Here is a 23,670-nt window from a genome sequence, read left to right as displayed (position 1 = left end):
GAACCCACAATCCACAACAGTAAGACAAAGATGGAGTTTTGGTTAATTAAGACAATGTGAAAGAGTTGGAGAATCTCTCTTCATTGGGTTATTAAAATTTGCATCCCTTGATTTCTGTCAAGCTGTTCTGCCACCTAAAATGCACCTTGTACACTAGTTCAGTCATTTATGTAAAAATAATTTTGAATTGCACAAATTCCCACTTTTCCACCACAACATAACTTCTAACATACTAAAATTTAAATAACTACACTGAGACTTCCATTCTCCTCCCAGCCTCAATCGATCCAGTCGAGCATCCCCTCAGCTGGCGCCTCTTCTAGCACTCCACTTTCTGTTCAATGCCACATTCACTTTTCCTAATCACCAGAAAATTCTCAACTACCATTAGTCGTGAAAAATGGCAATTTGGAGCCTAATTCAAAGCAAATTAAACTGGATTTTAAAAAAAGCTGAAAAGTAGAAAGTGATTAAAAATGCTCTGTTCATTTTGTTAAATGAAAGAGTTTGGGATTCATTCAAACTGCAATTTGCATGCATAAGCTCAGTTATTCCAGCAAGGAATGGTTATTAAATCTTCAACTACATGCAACATTTTTACAGTTCCTTGCAAATTACTAAAAGATACAAATTTGAGAATGCAGACATGTATATAGCTTTTCCACTCTGTCATCTATATGCATTTGACAGTTCCTGTATTCAGTACCTCTTTGGTTTCTAGTGTGGGTGGTGCATTCAGAGTTTCAGGATTTTTTGGTAGATGTTTCTCTCTCTCTCCTTTTTTCATTGCCACCAATTTATCTCGCTGTTCTTTAAGATATGCTGCTCGTTCATGAAGTTGCTTCCTCTCATTCTCAGAAAGTTCCTGCCATGAAGAATGATCAGCATTTAATAAATCTGGAATCCAGTTTTTTCAGCATTGTCATATCATTTGCATTCTAAGGTACGGGCAAAATTAAATGCCTTTTCCTGTCTGCTTCAGATATTGAGTGAATCATGTTCGACGAGAATCAAGTCATTTGCACCATGTATCAGTAAGTGGAACAGTTTCCTTCCCTGAAGGATTATCAGTAAACTAATTAGTGGCCGGCATGAAAACACGGATTCTTAATAGCTACTCAAATTGACATGCTGGAATTTAAATACAAAACACAGTTATACGTATCTTAAATGATCCCAATTATAATCCATTCTCTTTTCTAATCTACTGAGTAGATGACAAACTTTTAAATACTCAAATAGAAATTAATGAGAATGTAGTCTGAAATGAAAATGCCTGCAGCTGAGATACACTGATTGTTGTATCAGTCCTACTTAGAATTCCTCCCACACTATTTCCCTTCATCAATGACTTTTTGTCAGTTTCCACCTTGTTCTCACCTCATCTGTTCCATTCTGACATTTTTTAAATTAACCTCGTGCTTCCATTTCTGGGAATTGGTTAGCAACCAGTATCAATAACTTGGAGCCTCTCATAGCTATGTTAAACGTACTTCCTCCTAACCTGTTGAATACAAGAATTCCATTCCATTTTCCCAGGTCCTTTAGCTGTCATTGGTTTTGATGATGGAATCTTGTACACTATATTTCTCTCAACCAGGTGCCCTCCCGTGTGGGCAAAGCTCCCAACCAATGAAAATCAAAGCACTGCTGCTGGTGGATGATTTAAAGAAAAGCCCAAAATGTGTTCAGCAGGTGAAACACTATCCACAGAAAGAGAGGTTTGAGATCAAATACCTGGTTCATTACAACTGACATTGACCCATCTATTTTTACTCTCAGCCCTTCTCCCAACCAGTCCTCTTGTCCTCTACACTTGCTCCATGTTCAATGGGTCAATCACCACAACTACAAAATAACTAATTTCATGACATACGTCAATGATAAACCTGATCCTTCTACAAGTCTTCAGCTGATACCAGCATCTTCACTGATCTCTACTCTTAGCACCTTTTCTTTGTCTCTCCCTTTCCTGGTAACAAAACCTTAACATATAGAACATAGAAAAGTACAGCACATTACAGGCCCTTCGGCCCACAATGTTATGCCAACCCTCAAACCCTGCCTCTCATATAACCCCCCATCTTAAATTCCTCCATATACCTGTCTACTAGTCTCTTAAACTTCACAAGTGTGTCTGCCTCCACCACTGACTCAGGCAGTACATTCCACACACCAACCACTCTGAGTAAAAAAACCTTCCTCTAATATCCCCCTTGAACTTCCCACCCCTTACCTTAAAGCCATGTCGTCTTGTATTGAGCAGTGGTGCCCTGGGGAAGAGACGTTGGTGATCCACTCTTATCTATTTCTCTTATCTTGTACACCTCTATCATGTCTCCTCTCATCCTCCTTCTCTCCAAAGAGTAAAGCCCTAGCTTCCTTAATCTCTGATCATAATGCACACTCTCTAAACCAGGCAGCATCCTGGTAAATCTCCTCTGTACCCTTTCCAATGCTTTCACATCCTTCCTATAGTGAGGCGACCAGAACTGGACACAATACCCCAAGTATGGCCTAACCAGAGTTTTATAGAGCTGCATCATTACATCGCAACTCTTAAATTCTATCCCTCGACTTACGAAAGCTAACACCCCATAAGCTTTCTTAACTACCCTATCTACCTGTGAGGCAACTTTCAGGGATCTGTGGACATGTACCCCCAGATCCCTCTGCTCCTCCACACTACCAAGTATCCTGCCATTTACTTTGTACTCTGCCTTGGAGTTTGTCCTTCCAAAGTGTACCACCTCACACTTCTCCGGGTTGAACTCCATCTGCCACTTCTGCATCCTATCAATGTCTCTCTACAATCTTCGACAATCCTCTACACTATCTACAACACCAACAACCTTTGTGTCATCTGCAAGCTTGTCAACCCACCCTTCTACCCCCACATCCAGGTCATTAATAAAAATTACGAAAAGTAGAGGTCCCAGAACCGACCCTTGTGGGACACCACTGGTCACAACCCTCCAATCCGAATGTACTCCCTCCACCATGACCCTCTGCCTTCTGCAGGCAAGCCAATTCTGAATCCACCTGGCCAAACTTCCCTGGATCCCATGCCTTCTGACTTTCTGAATAACCTTGTCAAATGCCTTACTAAAATCCATGTAGATCACATCCACTGCACTACCCTCATCTATATGCCTGGTCACCACCTCAAAGAACTCTATCAGGCTTGTTAGACACGATCTGCCCTTCACAAAGCTATGCTGACTGTCCCTGATCAGACCATGATTCTCTAAATGCCCAGAGATCCTATCTCTAAGAATCTTTTCCAACAGCTTTCCCACCACAGACGTAAGACTCACTGGTCTATAATTACACAGACTATCCCTACCACCTTTTTTGAACAAGGGGACAACATTCACCTCCCTCCAATCCTCCAGTACTATTCCTGTGGACAACAAGGACATAAAGATCCTAGCCAGAGGCTCAGCAATCTCTTCCCTTGCCTCATGGAGCAGCCTGGGGAATATTCCACCAGGCCCCAGGGACTTATCCATCCTAATGTATTTTAACAACTCCAACACCTCCTCTCCCTTAATATCAACATGCTCCAGAACATCAATCTCACTCATATTGTCCTCACCATCATCAAGTTCCCTCTCATTGGTGAACACCGAAGAGAAGTATTCACTGAGGACCTCGCTCACTTCCACAGCCTCCAGGCACATCTTCCCACCTTTATCTCTAATCGGTCCTACCTTCACTCCTGTCATCCTTTTTTTCTTCACATAATTGAAGAATGCCTAGTGGTTTTTCTTTACCCTACTCGCCAAGGCCTTCTCATGCCCCCTTCTTGCTCTTCTCAGCCCCTTCTTAAGCTCCTTTCTTGTTTCCCTATATTCCTCAATAGACCCATCTGAACCTTGCTTCCTAAACCTCATGTATGCTGCCTTCTTCCACCTGACTAGATTTTCCACCTCACTTGTCACCCATGGTTCCTTCGCCCTACCATTCTTTATCTTCCTCATCAGGACAAATTTATCCCTAACATCCTGCAAGAGATCTCTAAACATCGACCACATGTCCATAGTACATTTCCCTGAAAAAACATCATCCCAATTCACACCCGCAAATTCTAGCCGTATAGCCTCATAATTTGCCCTTCCCCAATTAAAAATTTTCCTGTCCTCTCTGATTCCGTCTTTTTCCATGATAATGCTAAAGGCCAGGGAGCGGTGGTTACTGTCCCCCAGATGCTCACCTACTGAGAAATCTGTGACCTGACCCGGTTCATTACCTAGAACTAGGTCTAGTATGGCATTCCCCCTAGTTGGCCTGTCCTCATACTGTGACAGGAATCTGTCCTGGACACACTTAACAAACTCTGCCCCATCTAAACCCTTGGAACTAATCAGGTGCCAATCAATATTAGGGAAGTTAAAGTCACCCATGATAACAACCCTGTTATTTTTGCACCTTTCCAAAATCTGCCTCCCAATCTGCTCCTCTGTATCTCTGCTGCTACCAGGGGGCCTATAGAATACCCCCAATAGCGTAACTGCTCCCTTTCTGTTCCTGACTTCCACCCATACTGACTCAAAAGAGGATCCTGCTACATTACCCACCCTTTCTGTAGCTGTAATAGTATCCCTGACCAGTAATGCCACCCCCCCCCCAATCCCTTTTAAAGCTCTGAAATCCAGGAATATTGAGAATCCATTCCTGCCCTGGTGCCAGCCAAGTCTCTGTAAAGGCAACTACATCATAATTCCATGTATGTATCCAAGTTCTCAGTTCATCACCTTTGTTCCTGATGTTTCTTGCATTGAGGTACACACACTTCAGCCCTCCTGCTTTACTACTTTTACACTGTTTATTCTGCTTCTCTTTACTCAAAGCCTCTCTAAGATCTGGCGTTACTCCATGCACTTCTTTCACTGCTGTATTGCTCTGGGTCCCATCCCCCTTGCAAATTAGTTTAAACCTTCTCGAACCATGCTAGCAAACCCACCTGCAAGGATATTGCTCCCCCACAGGTTCAGATGCAACCCATCCAATCTGTACAGGTCCCACCTTCCCCAGAAGAGATCCCAATGATCCAAAAATCTAAAACCCTGCTCCCTGCACCAACTCCTCAGCCACACATTCAACTGCCATCTCCTCCAGTTCTTACCATCACTGTCACATAGCGCTGGCAGCAATCCTGAGAACGCCACCCTTGAGGTCCTGTTCTTCAACCCTCTCCCTAGTTCCCGAAACTCACACTTCAGGTCCTCATCCCTCTTCCTGCCTATGTCGTTGGTGCCAACATGTATCACGGCTTCTGGCTGCTTTCCCTCTTAATGTGATGAAATGTCAACCACCCGAAAGGGGAGATGAAAGGCAAAGATCAATTTCAATTTTGAGACAGGTCCTGGTCAAAATACACGAGGAGCATGTACTTGCAGTCAAATTTCAATAATTTTCACTTACCAGATGTAAAAGTGAGTTGTAAGTGCCAATATAGGTAAGGTTTGAACAGCAAGGGCAGGAAGTATGAGGGGACCTGGCATACAAGAAATAAAGCATTGCACAATATTTTTAAAAAAAGCTCATGGGCAGGAATAGAGATGAAAAAAAGGACAAGCCCAGGAGGAGCATGGATGGGGGAGGGGGATTAGAAGGGGAAAAATAGGGTACAAAATATCACTGGCATACAATAATAAGGAAATTGCCAAAATAGTTTATAACTAATATTAAGAATAAGAGAGTAGCAAGGGAAGAGTGGTGGTGCGAGAGGAATGAAAGGTCAATTCATACTTCTAATTGGTATTCACTAAGGAGAATATTGCAGTTGGGGAGCAGGAGAGAAACTAAGCAAGCTACCATTTAAAAAGATGGTTTTTGACATCTTGGTGAATTTAAAGTGGCTAAATCCTCTGGGACTGATGAAACAGATGCCAGGTTGCTATGGGAAGTAAAGAAGGAGATTATTAAGACCCTCACAGATTTTTAAATCTGCTTGCCACAGATGACTGGATAATGCCAAATGTACCTTTATTAAAGATGTGCAGCAAGGATAAGCTTGATAATCAAGACCTGAGAATCCAAAGTCAGTGGTAGAGAAGTAATTAAAAATAGTTCCGGTAGAGAGACCAAATTGTCTAGTCATTAATTAAAAATAATCATGGCAGCTTTGTGGGAAGGTAGAGGCAAAGACCCTATCTGAGCAATTTGAATTTTTCAAGGAAACACTGATGAGAGCAGTATTGTTGGTGGTATCTACTTGCAGTTCATACAGTGTGTGATAGGGTCATCACACACAAAATGGGGAGGAGTTCAGCTAGTCAGAAAGCACCTATGGAGGGGAATAAACATTTGAGGTCTTGGGCTGAGACCATTTATCAGGACTGTTAAGGAAGGAGACAGAGGCGGAATAAGAAGGTGGGGGGGGGGGGGGGGAAGAGTACCAGCTGGCAGATGAATGGTGACACCAGGTGTGAGATCTTATTCTGGTTTCTGCCCCCTTCCTATCCAGTTCTGATGCAGGGTCTCAGCTCAAAACAACTGCTTATTCCCTTCTGTAGATGCTGCTTGACTTTCTGAATTCTTCCAGCATTTTGTATGTGTTGCTCAGGATTTCCAGCATCTGCAGAATCTTGTGTGTCATACTGGGAGGCCATATTGGGACACAGGTCTGAAAGGTTAAAGCCTTTGCGATTCAACAAATTCAATCCAAAACTGGTCCGGTAATTAGGAGGCAGAGGATGATAGGGTTGATTGTTTTTGTGGTTGGTAACTTGTGACCAGTGGTGTACCATGGGATTTTCTGCTAGGAGCCTTAAGTCCTTGTCATATGCACTGACAATGTGGATGCAAATAAAGGAAGTATAATTGGTAAGTTTGCAGAATGACATGAAATTAGTGACATAATCGATAGTGAGGAGAAAAACTGATGAATTGGTAAGATAGGCAAAACAGAGGATGGAATTTAATCTTGATAAATGTGATATTATGCAGGTGGGAGTACTAGTGACATGAAGATAGAGACAAATAATATTATAGTCCTAGTGGGGCCTTAGATCAAGAATCCATCAAGATGGCAGCACAGTTTTATGAGATGGTGAAGACACAGGATACCCACCTTCATTAGACAAGGCACAGAAAATAAGAGCAGGGAAGTTATGGTACAACATCTTAAGATATTAGGTAGTCACAACTGGAATGTCATACATAGTTCTTGTTGCCACTCTATAGGAAAGAGTGCAGAGGAGACTCACCAGCATCTTGTCTGGAATATGACAAGTTATAAGACTAGATAGGCCGGATCTGTTTTCTTTGGAGTAGAGCATGCAAAGGGTATCTGACTGGAGATGTACACAATTATGAAAGGGATGGGTAGGGAAATAATGAGGAACTTCACCACAGCAGAGGTTAGGAGGAATCAGAGGAAACATCTCTCCTCTCCCCCAACAAACACAAAATTCAGCAGCACTGCCTCATGAGGCAATAGAAACAGACTCCCTTAACATTTCCTAAACAAGTTTTTGAACCATCAAGGCACTGAAGGCAATGGAGTAAGTTCTGGTAAACATGGATAGTGTAGATGCATACTTGTGGTCAGCAAGGACATGGTTTGCTGAAAGCTCTGCTTATGTGCTGTAAGACTGAATTCCACACAATATCGTTCACCCACCAATCCAAGTGATGTAATTATATTTATCTAGAATGAATAAAAAATAATTACTGAATGGATTTCTCTTGAGGATTCAATTTTAAGTTTTTAAGTCAAGCTCTCTGCTACTTACTAAAACAGATCCCAAAATACCAGCTTCCTTTTTTGCCTGCTGTAGCCATATCTCTGCTGCATCACTTTGGTTTGTCTTTTTTTCTATTGGTTCTGAAGGCAAGGGTAATTCTCCTTTCGGTGGGGCTCGTACTGGTCCTAATACTTCTCTGGATATTCTGTTGTTTTGTCCTGATAAGTTAGAAAATACAACATGAGTGAGAAAAGGAAAAAAATAAAATAAACATAGCAACTTATTATTGGTAACTTGCATTAAATGTGCATTATAATATCACATTCTATTCTCAATTTCATTTCATTAATTTAAACAAAATTTCAATGTTCCACTGCAGAAATTGCCGGTGAAGTACTCAAGAATAAAATGTGTTTCTATGAAGTTACATGTCACTGTGAAAATATAATGATTAAGTGTATTACTTGCTGTTTTTAGCTAAAAAATTTGGTCTCACTATATGCTACAATATAAAATGTACCAAAAAGAAGCAGTAGTAACCCATTCTGCATCTTAAAGCTACTCTGTTATTCACAATCGATGACCTTTTACTTCTGCGCCCTCTCCTGCACTAATCCCACACCTGTGGAAACACCAAAGCACCCCATTAGATGGTGCCTCCTCATTCAAATCATGATTTCCTTTTCATAAACCCCTAACTTGCCCTAATCTCTGTTTTGCCTATTCCTGGATTTTTCAGAAATTTATCTATTACTACCCCAATGACCTAAGGCCAGAAAACTTGAGTGTACAAAATCCCAGAGATTCACCACCTCCATGAGAAGTTCCTACACACCTTGGTGACAACAGGCAATGGTCATTTAAAACAATGTCCCTTCAATGTCACTGTTGAGATGCCTGTTGTTTCAATAAGGTTGATCTTACCCCTCAAAACTCCAAAGAATGTCAATTTGATTTACTTAGCCAAGAATCCAATGCATTTGTGAGGGTGAACTGCTTTGTAGTTCTGTCTGCTCTTGCTCATACCTTAAATAGCAGAGATTGTATTTAAAAACGCAAACACGAGGAGTTCTGCAGATGCTGGAAATTCAAGCAACACACTTCAAAGTTGCTGGTGAACGCAGCATGCCAGGCAGCATCTCTAGGAAGAGGTACAGTCGACGTTTCGGGCCGAGACCTTTCGTCAGGATTAACTGAAGGAAGAGCTAGTAAGCTAGTAAGAGATTTGAATCTCTTACTAGCTCTTCCTTCAGTTAGTCCTGACAAAGGGTCTCGGCCCGAAACGTCGACTGTACCTCTTCCTAGAGATGCTGCCTGGCCTGCTGCGTTCACCAGCAACTTTGATATGTGTTGCAGAGACTGTATTTGCTACTTTGTAATCTATGGAGATTTTGAAGATATGCTCAGAGAGCCAGAGGCTGGAGGTAGATTTTTTAATTTAATTTTCTTTCTTTCTTATTGCAATTTGAAGAGTGGGGATGCCAGGCAGAATAATGGAGTGCTCCTCTTGTGTGATGAGGGAAGGCAGGGAGACCTCCAGTGTCCCTGATGACTACATCTGCAGGAAGTGCATTTAGCTGCAGCTTCTTTCAGACGGGAGGCTGAGGAGTTGATTGACAGGCAATACAGAGAGGTAGTTACACTCAAGGTAGAGGACATAGGTTACTGGGTGACTGTCAGGATGGGGGGAAAGGGGTAGGCAGCCAGTACAGAGTACCCCTGTGGCCATTCCCTTCAATAACAAGTATACCGCTTTGAATACTGTTGGGAGGATGACCTAGCAGAGAAAAGTTACAGTGGTCTGGTCTTAGGCACGGAGTCTGGCTCTGGCTCAGAAGCCTATTAAACTAGACCTGCAGGGTGATGGGAACCAGAGTGCCACAGCAGATGGTGGAGTGCTTGTGGGAGAAGATGTTAAGTCTACACACAAAGTAAGGAATCAAAAGGTTGATTTGATTAGTGTTCGTCAAATGTGTTCAAGTAAATTTCTTAATGAATTTCTTAATCAATAATAGAGGTCCCAACTAAAGGGAGTATGGTACTAGATCTCCTATTAGGAAATGAGACAAAATAGGTGACAGAAATTTGTGTAGGGGAACACTTTGCGTCTAATGGTCATATTGCCATTAGTTTCAAATTAATTATGGAGGAGGATTGGTCTGGTCCTTGGGTTGAGATTCTAAATTGGAGAAGGCTAATTTTGATGGTATTAGAAAGGATCTGGCAAGTGAGAATTAATCCAATCACAAACGAGAAAATCTGCAGCTGCTGGAAATCCAAGCAACACACACACAATTCTGGAGGAAGTTGGCAGGCCAGGCAGCATCTATGGAAAAGAGTAAACAGTCGACGCTTCAGGCTCAGATCCTTCATCAGGAATTATTGCTTAACTGAGAATTAGGCCAGGTTGTTTACTGGCTAAGGTGTATTTGGTAAGTGGGAGACCTTCATAAGTGACTTATTCAGAGTATAGAGTTTGTATGCTTCAGAATAAAAGGTAAGGAAAAACAGTTTAAGGAACCTTGGTTTTCAAGAGATATTGAGGCCGTGGTTATGGAGGAGGAAGAGGTACATAGCTGGTATAGGCAGAAAACAGCATATAAGGTATTTGAGTACAAGAACTGCAAGGGAACACTTAAAAAGGCAAATCAGGAGAACCAAAAGAAGGCATAAGGTTGGTCTAGCAGACATGAAGAAAAATCCCAAGGGCTTCTACAGATATATCAAGAGCAAAAGAATAGTGAGGGTCAAAAATGTACTTCTGGTCATCTATGCGTGGAGCTGAAAGAGACAGAGGAGGTCTTAAATGGATTTTTTTGCACCTGTATTCACTTGGGAGACAGAGTTTGCAGAAGTGAGGGAAAGCAGCAAGAAGGTCATGGACTGTATATAGATCACAGAGGAGGGGGTGTTTGCTAACTTGAGGTAAATCAGGATGAATAAATCCCTTGGGCTCGTCAAAGTGTTCCCTTGGACCTTGTGGGAGGCTAGCGCAGAAATTGCAGGGACCCTATCAGAGATATTTAAACAAGCTTAGCCACATGTGCAGTGCCAGCAGATTAGAGGAATTCCATTGTTTAAGAAAAGCTCCAAGAATAAGCCGGGACATTATAAGCCGGTAAGCCTGATATCAGTAGTGGGCAAGTTATTGGAAGGTATTCTAAGGGACTGGATATACAAGTATTTGGATAGACAGGGGTTGATTAGGCATAATCAACATGGCTTGTGTGTGTTACTTTGTCTAACCCATCTTATAGTTTTTCAAGGAAGTTACCAGTAAAGTTGATGAAGGCATGGTAGTGGATGTTGTCTACATGGTCTCTTGCAAGGCCTTTGACAAGCTCCTGTATGGGAGGTTGGTCAAGAAGGTTTAGTCGGTTGGTATTCAGGATGAGGTAGTAAATTGGATCACAAACAAGAGAAAATCTGTAGATGTTGGAAACTGGATTCAACACTGATTTTGTGGGAGAATCCAGAGAGTGGTGCTAGTTGTCTGCCTCAACTGCAGAGCTGATTATTGGAGTGCCACAGAGATCGGTGCTGGGACTATTGTTGTTTGTCATCTATATCAATGGTCTAAACTGGATCCACAAATTTGCAGATGACACTAAGATTGGAGGTGTAGTAGACAGCAAGGCAGGCTATCAAAGCTTGCAGCTGGAAAATCCCGGGATTTGCCATCTTTTCTTTTGTGATATAGAGTAGTCCATATTCCAAGCCTATCCCATAAGTGTTCCCCAACTCTTTTTCCACATCGACGACTGCATTAGCACTGCATCATGCACCCATGCTGAGCTTGTCAATTTAATCAACTTTGCCTTCAACTTCCACCCTGCCCTTAAATTCACTTGGTCCATTTCTGACTCTGCCCTCCCCTTTCTCAATCTCTGTCTCCATCTCTGGGGACAAACTGTCCACTGACATATTTTATAGGCCTACCAATTCCCATGGCTTTCTTGATGATGCTCTTCCCATCCTGTCTCCTACACATTCCCTTTTCTCAGTCCCTTCATCTCCCCTGCATCTGTTGCCAGATTGCGGCTTTACTTTCCAGGAGATCAGAGATGTCCTCCTCCTTCAAAGGATGAGATTTCTCTTCTTTCACCATTGATGCTGCCCTCACCTGCATCTCCTCCATTTCCTGAACATCTGCGCTCACCCCATCTTTTCGATGCTTTAACAGCAATAGAATTCCTTGTCCTTACATACCACCCCACAAGCCTCTGCATCCAACACAACATTCTCCATAACTTCGGCCATCTACCACCAAAGTCATCTGGAGTTTACCCCCAAATTCTCCGCTTTCTGTAGGGATCACTCCCTCTGTGACTCCCTTGTCCAATTATCCCTCCTCACTAATCTCTCTCCTGGCACTCATCCCTACAAGTGGCCATAGTGCTACACATGCCCACTCACTTCCTCCCTCAGCTCCATTCAGGGCTCCAAACAGTACTTGCAGGTGAGGCAACACTTCACCTGCAAACCTGTGGGGTTGTCCATACTGTCCGGTGCTCCCGATGCGACCTCCTCTGCATTGATGCGACCAGTCATCAATTGGGAAACCACTTTGTCGAGTACCTCTGTTCCATCTGCCAAAAGTGGAACTTCCCAGTGGTCAAACATTTTAATTCCGAGTCCCATTCCCATTCTGACATGCAGTCCATGGCCTCCTCTTCTGCCACAATGAGGCCTTCCTCAGGGTGGAGGAGCAACACCTTATATTCCATCTGAGCAGCCTTCAACCTGACGGCGTGAATATTGATTTCTCTTTCCAGTAAATAAAATCCATCCCCCTCCCCTCTTCTTGTACTCTCCACTCTGTCCTCATCTGCCCATCACCTGCCCTCTTCCCCTTCCTCTATGGTCCACTCTCCTCTCCCATCAGATTCCTTCCTCTCCAGCCCTTTACCTCTCCTACCCACCTAGCTTCACTTATCACCTTCTAGCTATCCTCCTTTAGCATGTTCCCTTTTCCTTCCCAGTCTTGGGATCGGCCGAAATGTCGACAATTTATTAATTTCTGTGGACGTTGCCTGACCTTCGGAATTCCCCCAGTGTGCGTGTGTGTGTGTTGTGTTGCGTTGCTTTGGATTCAGCACCTGCAGAATCTTTCCAATTTATGGAATGAAAAACATCAAGGTACCGCTCAAAAGATGAAAAGAACAGGAGAGAAAATGACAGATTCGTAAATTGTTATATACTGTCACAATGTTCAGTGGAAAACCTTGTTTTACATGCCCTCCATACCAATCATTTTATCACATCAGTGTATTGCCACAGTACATGGGAAAACTAACAGAAAGCTGAGAAAGATAAAGCAATTTTCTTAAGAATCAAGGCTATTCACGAGTATTTTATATTTTCTCATAGCTGCTCTATATTCTATGATAATAGCTGATCTGAATATTGGCAATCAATTGCACCAAACTATGACATTAATAGTAAATGACTTTAACTTTATATAGGTGCTAATCTTGCTTTACCTGAAAAGCTGCATTGGTGATTAGTCGCCATCTTGCTTGAGGATATGGCTTCTGGTAATTGCTCTAAGGTGTTTAAAGAGTTTGTAGATTCCTAGGTTTAAAAAAAAAATCGAGCTTAATGAATCTGGATGCAGTGGTTCACCTGTACAATCCATTTTATGTACTGGGATTTTACAATTAAATAACACAGTACCAAAGCAAGTACTTAGTGCAAAATAAAAGATGACAGATAGCAATTCTGAGAGCAGCACTGTAGCATATCTGTTAGCACAATACTTTACAGAGCCAGCAATCACTGACTGACTGACTGCCGCTGTTGGTAAGAAATTGTTACACTCTCCCCATGACCTGGTGCGTTTGCTCCCACATTCCAAAGACATACAAGTTGCAGTTGGGTTTAGTGAGCTGTGGGCAAGCTATGTTGGCACCTGAGCCATGAGACACTTGCGGGCTGCCCCAGCACAATCCTCGGATTGTACTGGTTGTTGATGCTTTTCACTGTGTTTTGATGTACATGTGACAAATAAAGCTAATCTTTAATCTAATTATATTTAGATATAAAAATGTACAGGAGTGAAACATTAATCCTGCCATGTTATTATGCAATCTGAATTTCCAATAAGTTACCAGACCAATCATTATAAATCATCCCAACCCTTGGCCACTACAGTCCGATTTCCTCAGAGTCTTAGGCTCAAAAGTTTCATCATAACCTTCCTTCATCTTAAGGACAGAAGTAGAGACATTTACTGATGATTGCAATCCTAATCACAACTCCTCAGCAAAAAAGACTTCCAAGACAAAACACAAAATGCTGGAGGAACAGGTCAGATAGTATCTAAGGAGATGAAGTGGACATTTCTGGCCGAGATCCTTCTTCAGAATGGAGAAGGATGGGGAAGGTGCCAGAATAAAAAGGTGGGGGAGGGCAAGGAGGCTAGCTGGAAGGGTGTGATGTGAAAAGCTGGGAGGTGATTGGTGGAAGAGGCATAGGACTGAACAAGATGGAATCTGATAGGAAAGGACAGTAGACCATGAAATAAAGGGAAGGAAGTACAGAACCAGAGGGTGGAAAGTGGGGGTGATAAATGTTATGTTTTGTTACCTCAAAGCATTAAACTAATAAAGGAAAACGAAAGCAGAGAGATGCAAGTCTAACTTTGTTCTTTACTTTGTGAGGCATGCATAGCATGTGGTAGTGTGATGACGTGTGCAATTCACCTATTTATACATATAACCCGTAATTAATTATTTAAATGAACAATTCTTAATCAATATATACACAAGATTACTAAAACACTACATAACACTCCACCCCACTTGGCTATAAACTCCAACTCAATAGAGTGCATCTCAACTATATACACAATATACTATACAAAACAACTATTACACAGGCATCCACAGCGTAGGACAATTTAAAATTTACCATTCAGGCTTAAAGATTCAATGGCTATGGAGGCTTTCTTCCTCTTGTGGGATAACATCTTTCCTGACGAGGAGAATCACTCTGCTTGGCAGGCAAGACTTGTGGTTGTGAAAAACAATCTCAGCTTCTGGAACCTCCTCGTGGTGGATGTAGGAGTTGACTCTGAGACTGCAGGAAGTGGTTCTGACAGCTCTAGATACCTTTCTTCTCTTTCCTTTTCCTTCTTCTAGCTTGTGCATCTTGATATTCGGAAGCTGTATTTAGATCACTGCAGTATTCTCTTATTAAACCTTCCAGAGCATATATACACTGGACTAGACATGCCTAGGCATCATCCTTGATGAAGATGGTGGAGTCTGTCATTGAAACATCAGTTAAAACTGACACCTGGACCTGGTTGGAATCCAGAGAGGAGTTTATACGTTCTATCGCTCTCTTTATGATCTGATCTCTCCTCTTAGTTTCCTCATCCACAACATCATCAAATGAATCCTCTGTTTTTGTATCTACATTGACTCCTTTCCTTTTGGCCTTCTATTCATCCGGCTGGGCTTTGGTCTTTGCATCTACTTTTACAAGCAGCTTTTTGTCTCCCACGTGAAGTTCAGGCAATAACCTTAATGCGCGCAGAGCAGATTCTGGTTCTTTACCTTCACCAAAGAAAAATGCTTGCAACTTTCCTGAAACTTCTTGAAATCTCATCCAGCTCAAAACCAAGCCACAATTTGGAAGTAAATGACTGATTAACATATCAGAACCTTTCTCAGAAACATTGCTTACAAAAACTGTTGTAGTCAGGCCACTGCTTTCGTCACTTCTATGATTACTCTGAGCAGCATGGTCCTCCCTTGGTCCAATATGCTTTCCAACCAGAGGCTGGCACGAATACCTGTCAGTCCTCTGTTGGGCAACAGTTCATGCTGTACAGTATGAAGACTGTTGTGGCAGCATCCAGTACCTTTCTTAACTTGCTTTCAGTTCATTTTAGTACAGAAGATGAGGCATGCAAATAGTGGAAGAATCTCCAATCAAGTTGTAATTCTCTTAGCCAATCCACCCCCACAATGCCGTCCCTCTGTTTTTACCACATACAAGCCTAATGTGGCTTGCTGGTTGTTGTATTTCACTGTTACAAGTGTCATTCCCACAGGAGTTATCTTTTCTCCAGTATAAGTTCTCAGTTGGATATTTACAGGTGTCAGTGTAATATCTTTGAAATACCATTCAAACTAACTTTGTGTGATGACTGAAACAGCTGAACCAGTGTCTAAATCCATTTTAATTAATTTGATGTTCATTTCTTGTGTAAGCCATATTGCTAGTTTTCACACTGTAAATCTCAAGGCTATCCAGTCCCACATTACTCTAATCATTATCAGATTTTTCAACAACATGCAGATTAGTGCTCTTTTTGAAACTGCAACTTGACTTTTTAGCTCTTTCTCTTTCCTGTGTAGATTATATATTTTTGTCTACCTGACATGGTCTTTGTATGTGATCTTCTTTGTTGCATTTTCTGCAAGTTCCACCTTTAAATCTGCATCGATCTGGTGTATGTGAGCTTCTACCACAATGGTAACACAATTTGTTCAGCCAGACCAGTTTCTGTTTAGACGTTGCAACTTTGTTCATGCTCACTTTCATTCCTGACTGCAACTCAATTGCATTCTCTGTCTGCTGTTTCCATTGATACAGAAAATTCAACTGCTCCCTTAAACGTAAGTTGTGCTTCAGTTAGGAGCCGCTTTTGATTACTTTCTTGTAAGATTCCACAAATTAAACAATTACTCAGTACATTATTAAGCACATTACCAAACTGACAGTGCTCAGACAATCTCTTCAATTCAGCCACATTTGCTGAAATGAACTCCCCTTCTTTTTGAAAACGCAAACACAAGGAAATCTGCAGATGCTGAAATTTCAAATAACACACATAAAAGTTGCTGGTGAACGCAACTTCCTATACCTCTTCCTATAGATGCTGCCTGGCCTGCTGCGTTCACCAGCAACTTTTATGTGTGTTCCCCTTCTTTTTGATTTTGCTTATGAAACCTAAAGCATTCTGCAATCAATAATGGTTTTCATTCTAAAAGTTCCTGCATCATTTCCTCGAAATCAGCAAAGCTAATTTTGGAGCAGTCAAAGTTCGAAGCAAACTGTATGCTTTAAACCCAATGAACTCAGAAAAATTGGTACTCATTTCTCATTGGCTATTTCATTTGCTTCAAAATACTGTTCAATTAGCTCAGTATACGTGAAACAGTTGCCCATTGTGACGCCAAACCAAGCTATCCGACGATTGATGCTAATTGGAGAGATAAGAGAGACAATGGAGAAACATTCAAACTGCTAATAAGAGAGGAGAGAGGGGCAGAAAAGAAACACAATTCAGAATATTGACAGACCGGTTACTTTGAACCTGAACTGTTTGAAGTTTGATGGACAGGTGCTACCCCAGCAGGGGGATAAAAAGAGCAGGTTCGCTAAGGCATGTGACACACCACGAGATCACGAGATAACGAGACCCTGGAAAGAGCGGTGTGCCCCCACAAGTTGGTGGAAGTTTGGAGATCCAGTTCGCAGGAACTGACCATAAGCTCACAGGGTGTAAAGGTACGATCGGTGGGAACTTGGTGTGCGTGTCCGCCCTTGCCTGGGTGCCGGGTTCACCACGGAAGAACAATCGTATCCGGAACGGAGGGGTCACAGTCGATGACCACAGCGGGTTAGAAGACATAAAAGGGTCCACCCGAAACCAAATGCGAAGACATCAAAGGTCTGCCTGAATCAAATTGCATCGCCCTCCCTCTCTCTCTCTCTCTCCAACGGCACAACAGCAATTACTGCGAACTGTACTAAGCTGAACTGAACTCTGCGTCACTTAAGACTGATCATTTTACCCCTAGACTGCGACAGAGCTTGGTTAATCCCTATTACCCTAGTTCTGTGTACATGCGTGTATTATCATTGCTAACCTGTTGCATTTATATCCTTACAATTAGAGTACTGTGTTACTTATTTCTTTAATAAAACTTTATTAGTTCCTAGTAATCCAGACCCAATGACTGGTCCATTTCTGCTGGTTTGGCAACGCAGTTACGGGGTACATAACATAAGTGGGGATCTCGTCCGCGATTTTGAACGCCAAATTTGGGACTGGGTAAATTGATTGGGTTAAAATTCCCGAAAGAAAGAAAGGGCAAACAGCAGAAATGGAGATTGAGGAATTTCTAAAGGCGCCAACCTTGGAGGCATTAGAGGATGCCAGGAAATCAAAATTGGCGACTGTTGCCAAATGGTTGAATCTTTTTAAGGGGAAGTCAACAATGAGGAGAGTGGAGATGCACAGAGCTATCACAGAGCATTATGTATCTAAAGGTGTGTTTCCCCAAGGGGAGCTGGAGGTGGTGTCTATGGGCAAACCTGGTGGAGAGGCAGTGCAGCTGCAGATGGAAAAATTGAGACTAGAGCATGAGTTCTGAATAAAGCAGTTGGAACGAGAAGAGAGAGACAGACAGTTGGAACGAGAAGAGAAAGACAGGCAGTTAGAACGAGAAGAGAGAGAGAGGCAGTTAGAACAGCAAGAGAGAGAGGAACAGAAGGAAAGGGAATTTGAGCTGGAGAAGTTAAGGATGATGCTAGCGCAGGGCCCCATGCCGAACCAAGGTGGAGAGTTCAGGGCGACCCAGGAGGTTAGGCTGGTTCCCCCATTTGAGGAGGCCGATGTTGATCGGTACTTTCTACATTTTGAAAAAGTCGCTGCAAGTCAGGACTGGCCAAGGGATAAGTGGGCTGTTTTGCTTCAGAGCGTACCTAAAGGGAAGGCTCAGCAAGCTTACTCGGCATTGTCCGCAGAAGATACCCAGAGGTATGATGTGGTGAAAGAGGCTATACTCAGGATTTATGAGTTGGTCCCGAAGGCATACCGGCAGAGGTTCCAGAATGTGAGGAAGCAGTGGGGCCGCACATATTTAGAGTTTGCCCGTGAGATGCAGATGTATTGTGAGCATTGGTGCGCCTCGAAAGGGGTCAATGGGGATTATGACAGACTGTTAAAGCTAATACTGATTGAGCAATTTAAAGGTTGTGTCCCTGAAGGTATGAGGCCCTATCTAGATGAGAAAGAGGCAGAAACCTTAGCCGCAACTGCTAAGTTAGCGGATGAGTACGCGTTAACGCACAAAACGAAGTTTACCCCAAGTAAAAGCTACCAGAAGGGTAGTCGAGAAGGCGGAGAAAGTCCGCCGGAAAAGCCAGAAAGTAAGCCGGGGACTAGTGAGAAGGATAAGGAAGACAGGAAGCAGTTTGGTAGGAAGTCTCCTGGGGTCGTATGCTATAATTGTGGGGAAGCTGGTCACTTTGCATCCAGGTGCTTTGCCCCAAAGAAGGAGACGGGGAAAGGAAAAACGACGACTCCGACTGGCTGAATTGAGCCAGCAAACAAACCGCTAAGGGAGAAGATGTCTGAGAGAGTTCAGGAAGGGCGCGAGAAGTTTATTTCAACCGGATTGGTGTTGGTGAAGGAAGGGTCAAACCCAGTTCCAGTACAGATCTGGAGAGACACTGGAGCTTGTCAGTCATTGATCTTAAGGAGTGTGTTAGACTCTAGTTCAGAGACTGAGACTGGGGAGTTCAGTGTGATAAAAGGCATTGGGAAAGGGACTGAAGCATACCTTTGCACTAGATACACCTAAAAAGCGACTCGGTCTCCGGACCGGTCACGATAGGGGTGAGGCCCGAACTACCGATGGAAGACGTGGAGGTCTTACTCGGTAATGACCTTGCAGTTGGAGAGGTGTACCCAGCAGTAAAGCTGACGAGCAAACCTGCCAGGATTGAAGACCCGCCCATGGACTCACAGGTTTATCCCGTTTGCGCAGTGACTCGACGCATGTCCAGAAAGGCTGCCGAAGCGAATATAGATTTAGCTGAGACGTTTTTACCAGCCTTGTACCAGGAGGGGTTAGAAAGTGAGAAAAATGAGCATAGTGAAGCGGAAGGAAGTGAGGGAGTTGAGGCAGACTTATCATTAGCAAGAAAGGAATTTATACAGGCACAGAAACGAGACGAGAAGCTGATGGTTTTGACAGAGACAGCTCTCTCCGGAGCAGAATTAAAAAGGGAGTCAGTGGCCTATTATGTGAAGGAGGGAGACCAAGTACCATGCCCTCAGATGAGGAATGGGGGGTGGTGCGCCAGGTGGTAGTGCTGAAAGTTTATAGGAATGAGATTTTTAACCTGGCTCACAAGATAACCCTCGGTGGACATTTTCGGGTGAGGAAGACAGTCGATAGAATTATGAAAGAATTTTGCTAGCCGAGCATGAGAGAGGATATTATTGAGTATTGTAGATGTGAGTTAACACAGTTACAGTCTATTGATATGTTAACAGGTTGCCACGATAAGTGAGCAGACCTAGTCGGTGTTATCACGAAAATTAATGAGGCTAGGGGAAACCCCATTTTGAAAAGATAAGTATGGTGCCGACCAGATGGGAGAACTCTATTGTTTTGGCCAACTTTGCTGATAAGGTCTCTCACCTAACCCCCGAACAGAGCGAGCCGCTGATAAAGCTAATTAACCGGTACGCAGACGTATGTCTGGATGTCCCGAGGTGATGCAAAGGGACAGTGCATGATGTTGTTGTCACTCCAGACCAGCCTATTAAACAACACCCCTATAGGATGAACTTGGAGAAGGGCAAGCTGGTGGAGAAAGAAATTGAACACATGCTAGCCTCAGATATTATTAGGCCATCCAAATCGGAATGGGCGTCCCCCTGTGTGGTTGTCCGGAAAGTCGATGGGAGCATACGATTCTGCACAGATTACAGAAAAGTGAACGCCATCACAAAAACTGATGCGTACCCCATCCCAAGGGTAGAAGATTGCACCGATAAAGTGGGGAGAACTAAGTACATCACAAAGATCGATTAGCTGAAAGGATACTGGTGCGTTCCTTTAACCGACCGGGCTAGAGAAATCTCAGCATTTGTCACTCCATCCGGGTTATACGAGTATAATGTTTTACCTTTTGGCATGAAAAACGCCCCAGGGACCTTCCAGAGGATGATTAATTCAGTGATAAAAGGGTTAAAGAACGCAGAAGCGTATATTGACGATTTAGTGGTCTGGAGTGACACGTGGGAGGAGCACATTGTGGCAGTAGAGGAACTGTTTAAATGGCTGTCTGAAGCCAACCTGACAGTGAACCTCGCAAAAAGTGAGTTCGGCCACGTGAAGGTCACTTATCTGGGATTTGTGGTAGGACAGGGGCAGCTGGCACTGATGCAGGCTAAGGTGCAGGCTATCTCTGAATTCCCCACCCCGACAGACAAGCGAGCCCTGAGAAGGTTCTTGGGGATGGTGGGGTACTATCGGAAGTTTTGCAAAAACTTTGCGGATATTACCCTCCCTCTTACTAAGCTCTTGCCAAATAATGCGAAGTTTGTGTGGGACAACCTTTGTCAACAGGCCTTCGAGAGTCTGAAGGCGATTCTGTGTCACCATCCTGTGCTAATTTTGGAGCAGTCAAAGTTCGAAATAAACTGTATGTCTTTAAACCCAATGAACTCAGAAAAATTGGTACTCATTTCTCATTGGCTATTTCATTTGCTTCAAAATACTGTTCAATTAGCTCAGTATACATGAGACAGTTGCCCATTGTGACGCCAAACAAAGCTATCGGACGATTGATGCTAATTGGAGAGATAAGAGAGACAATGGAGAAACATTCAAAATGCTAGTAAGAGAGGAGAGAGGGATTAACTGAAAAGAAACACAATTCAGAATATTGACAGACCAGTTACTTTGAACCTGAACTGTTTGAAGTTTGATGGACAGGTGCTACCCCAGCAGGGGGATAAAAAGAGCAGATTCGCTAAGGCACGCGACACACCACGGGATCACGAGATAGCGAGACCCTGGAAAGAGCGGTGTGCCCCCACAAGTTGGTGAGAGTTTGGAGGTCCGTTCGCGGGAACTGACCATAGGCTCACAGGGTGTAAAGGTACGATCGGTGGGAACCTGGTGTGTGTGTCTGCCCTTGCCTGGGTGCTGGGTTCACCACGGAAGAACGATCGTATCCAGAATGGAGGCTCGGTCATAGTGTGTGACCACAGCGGGTTAGAAGACATAAAAGGGTCCGCCTGAAACCAACTGCGAAGACATCAAAGGTCTGCCTGAATCAAATTGCATCCCCCTCCCTCTCTCTCTCTCCAACAGCACAACAGCGATTACTGCGAACTGTACTAAGCTGAACTGAACTCTGCGTCACTTAAGACTGATCATTTTACCCCTAGACTGCGATAGAGCTTGGTTGATCCCTATTACCCTAGTTCTGTGTACATGTGTGTATTATCATTGCTAACCTGTTGCATTTATATCCTTACGATTAAAGTACTGTGTTACTTATTTCTTTAATAAAACTTTATGAGTTCCTAGTAATCCAGACTCCAACGAGTGGTCCATTTCTGCTGGTTTGGCAACCCAGTTAAGGGGTACGTAACACCATTAAGCAATCAAATACATTTATCCATCTGATGTAGCCAGCCATTTCTGCTCTTTTTTTTTAATGATTATCACCTGTTACTGTTTATGAATCCTGAATTCTTCTGTTTTCTGCCTTTTTTTTAAACTTGACTTGTTCTCCATGTGCTGAGCCACGTTTTTTTTTAAACTCGCTGTTCCTCACTGTGCTTTTCTTAAACCCAAACGTCTCGCTGCTTTCAACAGGTTGGTAGGCAACTCGGGACAATTTTTAAAATACCTCATCACCACTGTTATGTTTTGCAACTTCAAAACATTAAACTAATGCAAAGGAAAACAAGGGTGCTGAGAGATGCAAGTCTAACTTTGTTTTTTTACCTTAAGCGAGCATATCATGTGGTTGCATGATGACGCATGCAATTCACGTATTTTAATTTAACCCGTAATGAATTAATTAAACAAACAAGAATGTCCAATCAACATGCATGCGTGCACACACACACACAGCTCAAGTATTACTGAAATATTAAATACACAACAATAGGCAGGACATGATGGCTGGGGAGGGGAATGAGGAAATGAGTAGTCTCCAACCCGATGGCATCAACATTGATTTTTCTAACTTCTGGGAACCACTCCCATCTGCCTCTGCTCCCCCCATTTTTGTTTTCCCTTATCCTTCTGACCCCTTTATCTCTTCACTTTTCCCTCTCCCTGGAGCACAGGGAAGTTGAGGAGTGGTGACATAGCGATTTATAAAACAGACAGGTTAGATAGTCACAGTTTTTCTCCATAGTTGGAGGTTCTTAAACTAAAGAACATATGTTGAAGGTGAGAGGGAAAATATTTAAAGGAGATCAGAGTCAAGTTTTTCCATACAGGGGGTGGTGAATATATGGAACATTCCAGAGCAGGGACAGTCAGTATTAGAGAAGGATTTGGACAGGTACGAAAAGTTTACAGGGATGTGGGCTAGATGCGGAAAAATGCTCAAGCTTCTTGATCTGCTTTGAGTAATCTGTTTCCATAGAAACCATAGAAACTACAGCACAAAAACAGGCCTTTTGGCCCTTCTTGGCTGTGCCGAACCATTTTCTGCCTAGTCCCACTGACCTGCACACGGACCATATCCCTCCATACACCTCCCATCCATGTATCTGTCCAATTTATTTTTAAATGTTAAAAAAGAACCCGCATTTACCACCTCGTCTGCCAGCTCATTCCATACTCCCACCACTCTCTGTGTGAAGAAGCCCCCCCTAATGTTCCCTTTAAACTTTTCCCCCCTCACCCTTAACCCATGTCCTCTGGTTTTTTTCTCCCCTTGCCTCAGTGGAAAAAGCCTGCTTGCATTCACTCTATCTATACCCATCATAATTTTATATACCTCTATCAAATCTCCCCTCATTCTTCTACGCTCCAGGGAATAAAGTCCTAACCTATTCAACCTTTCTCTGTAACTGAGTTTCTCAAGTCCCAGCAACATCCTTGTAAACCTTCTCTGCACTCTTTCAACCTTATTTATATCCTTCCTGTAATTTGGTGACCAAAACTGAACACAATACTCCAGATTCGGC

The 23,670-nt window shown here is 43.0% G+C and overlaps 1 protein-coding gene across 2 annotated transcripts in view; it reads right to left on the bottom strand.

The window, feature by feature from the left end:
- Positions 1 to 23,670, bottom strand: part of cfap36 (cilia and flagella associated protein 36) — a 112,391-nt gene that overhangs the window by 4,635 nt on the left and 84,086 nt on the right. For both annotated transcript variants that reach the window (XM_072265262.1, XM_072265263.1), the window contains 3 exons: positions 13,178 to 13,268; positions 7,743 to 7,912; positions 707 to 865 (listed from right to left, as the gene is read on the bottom strand). In XM_072265262.1, coding sequence (XP_072121363.1) covers positions 707 to 865; positions 7,743 to 7,912; positions 13,178 to 13,268 — 420 coding nt within the window. The remainder of the gene's footprint in view (positions 1 to 706; positions 866 to 7,742; positions 7,913 to 13,177; positions 13,269 to 23,670) is intronic.

This window comes from Mobula birostris, chromosome 8, assembly GCF_030028105.1.
Source record: "Mobula birostris isolate sMobBir1 chromosome 8, sMobBir1.hap1, whole genome shotgun sequence".
NCBI lineage: Eukaryota > Metazoa > Chordata > Chondrichthyes > Myliobatiformes > Myliobatidae > Mobula > Mobula birostris.
This window is presented reverse-complemented; position numbering and strand designations above follow the sequence as displayed.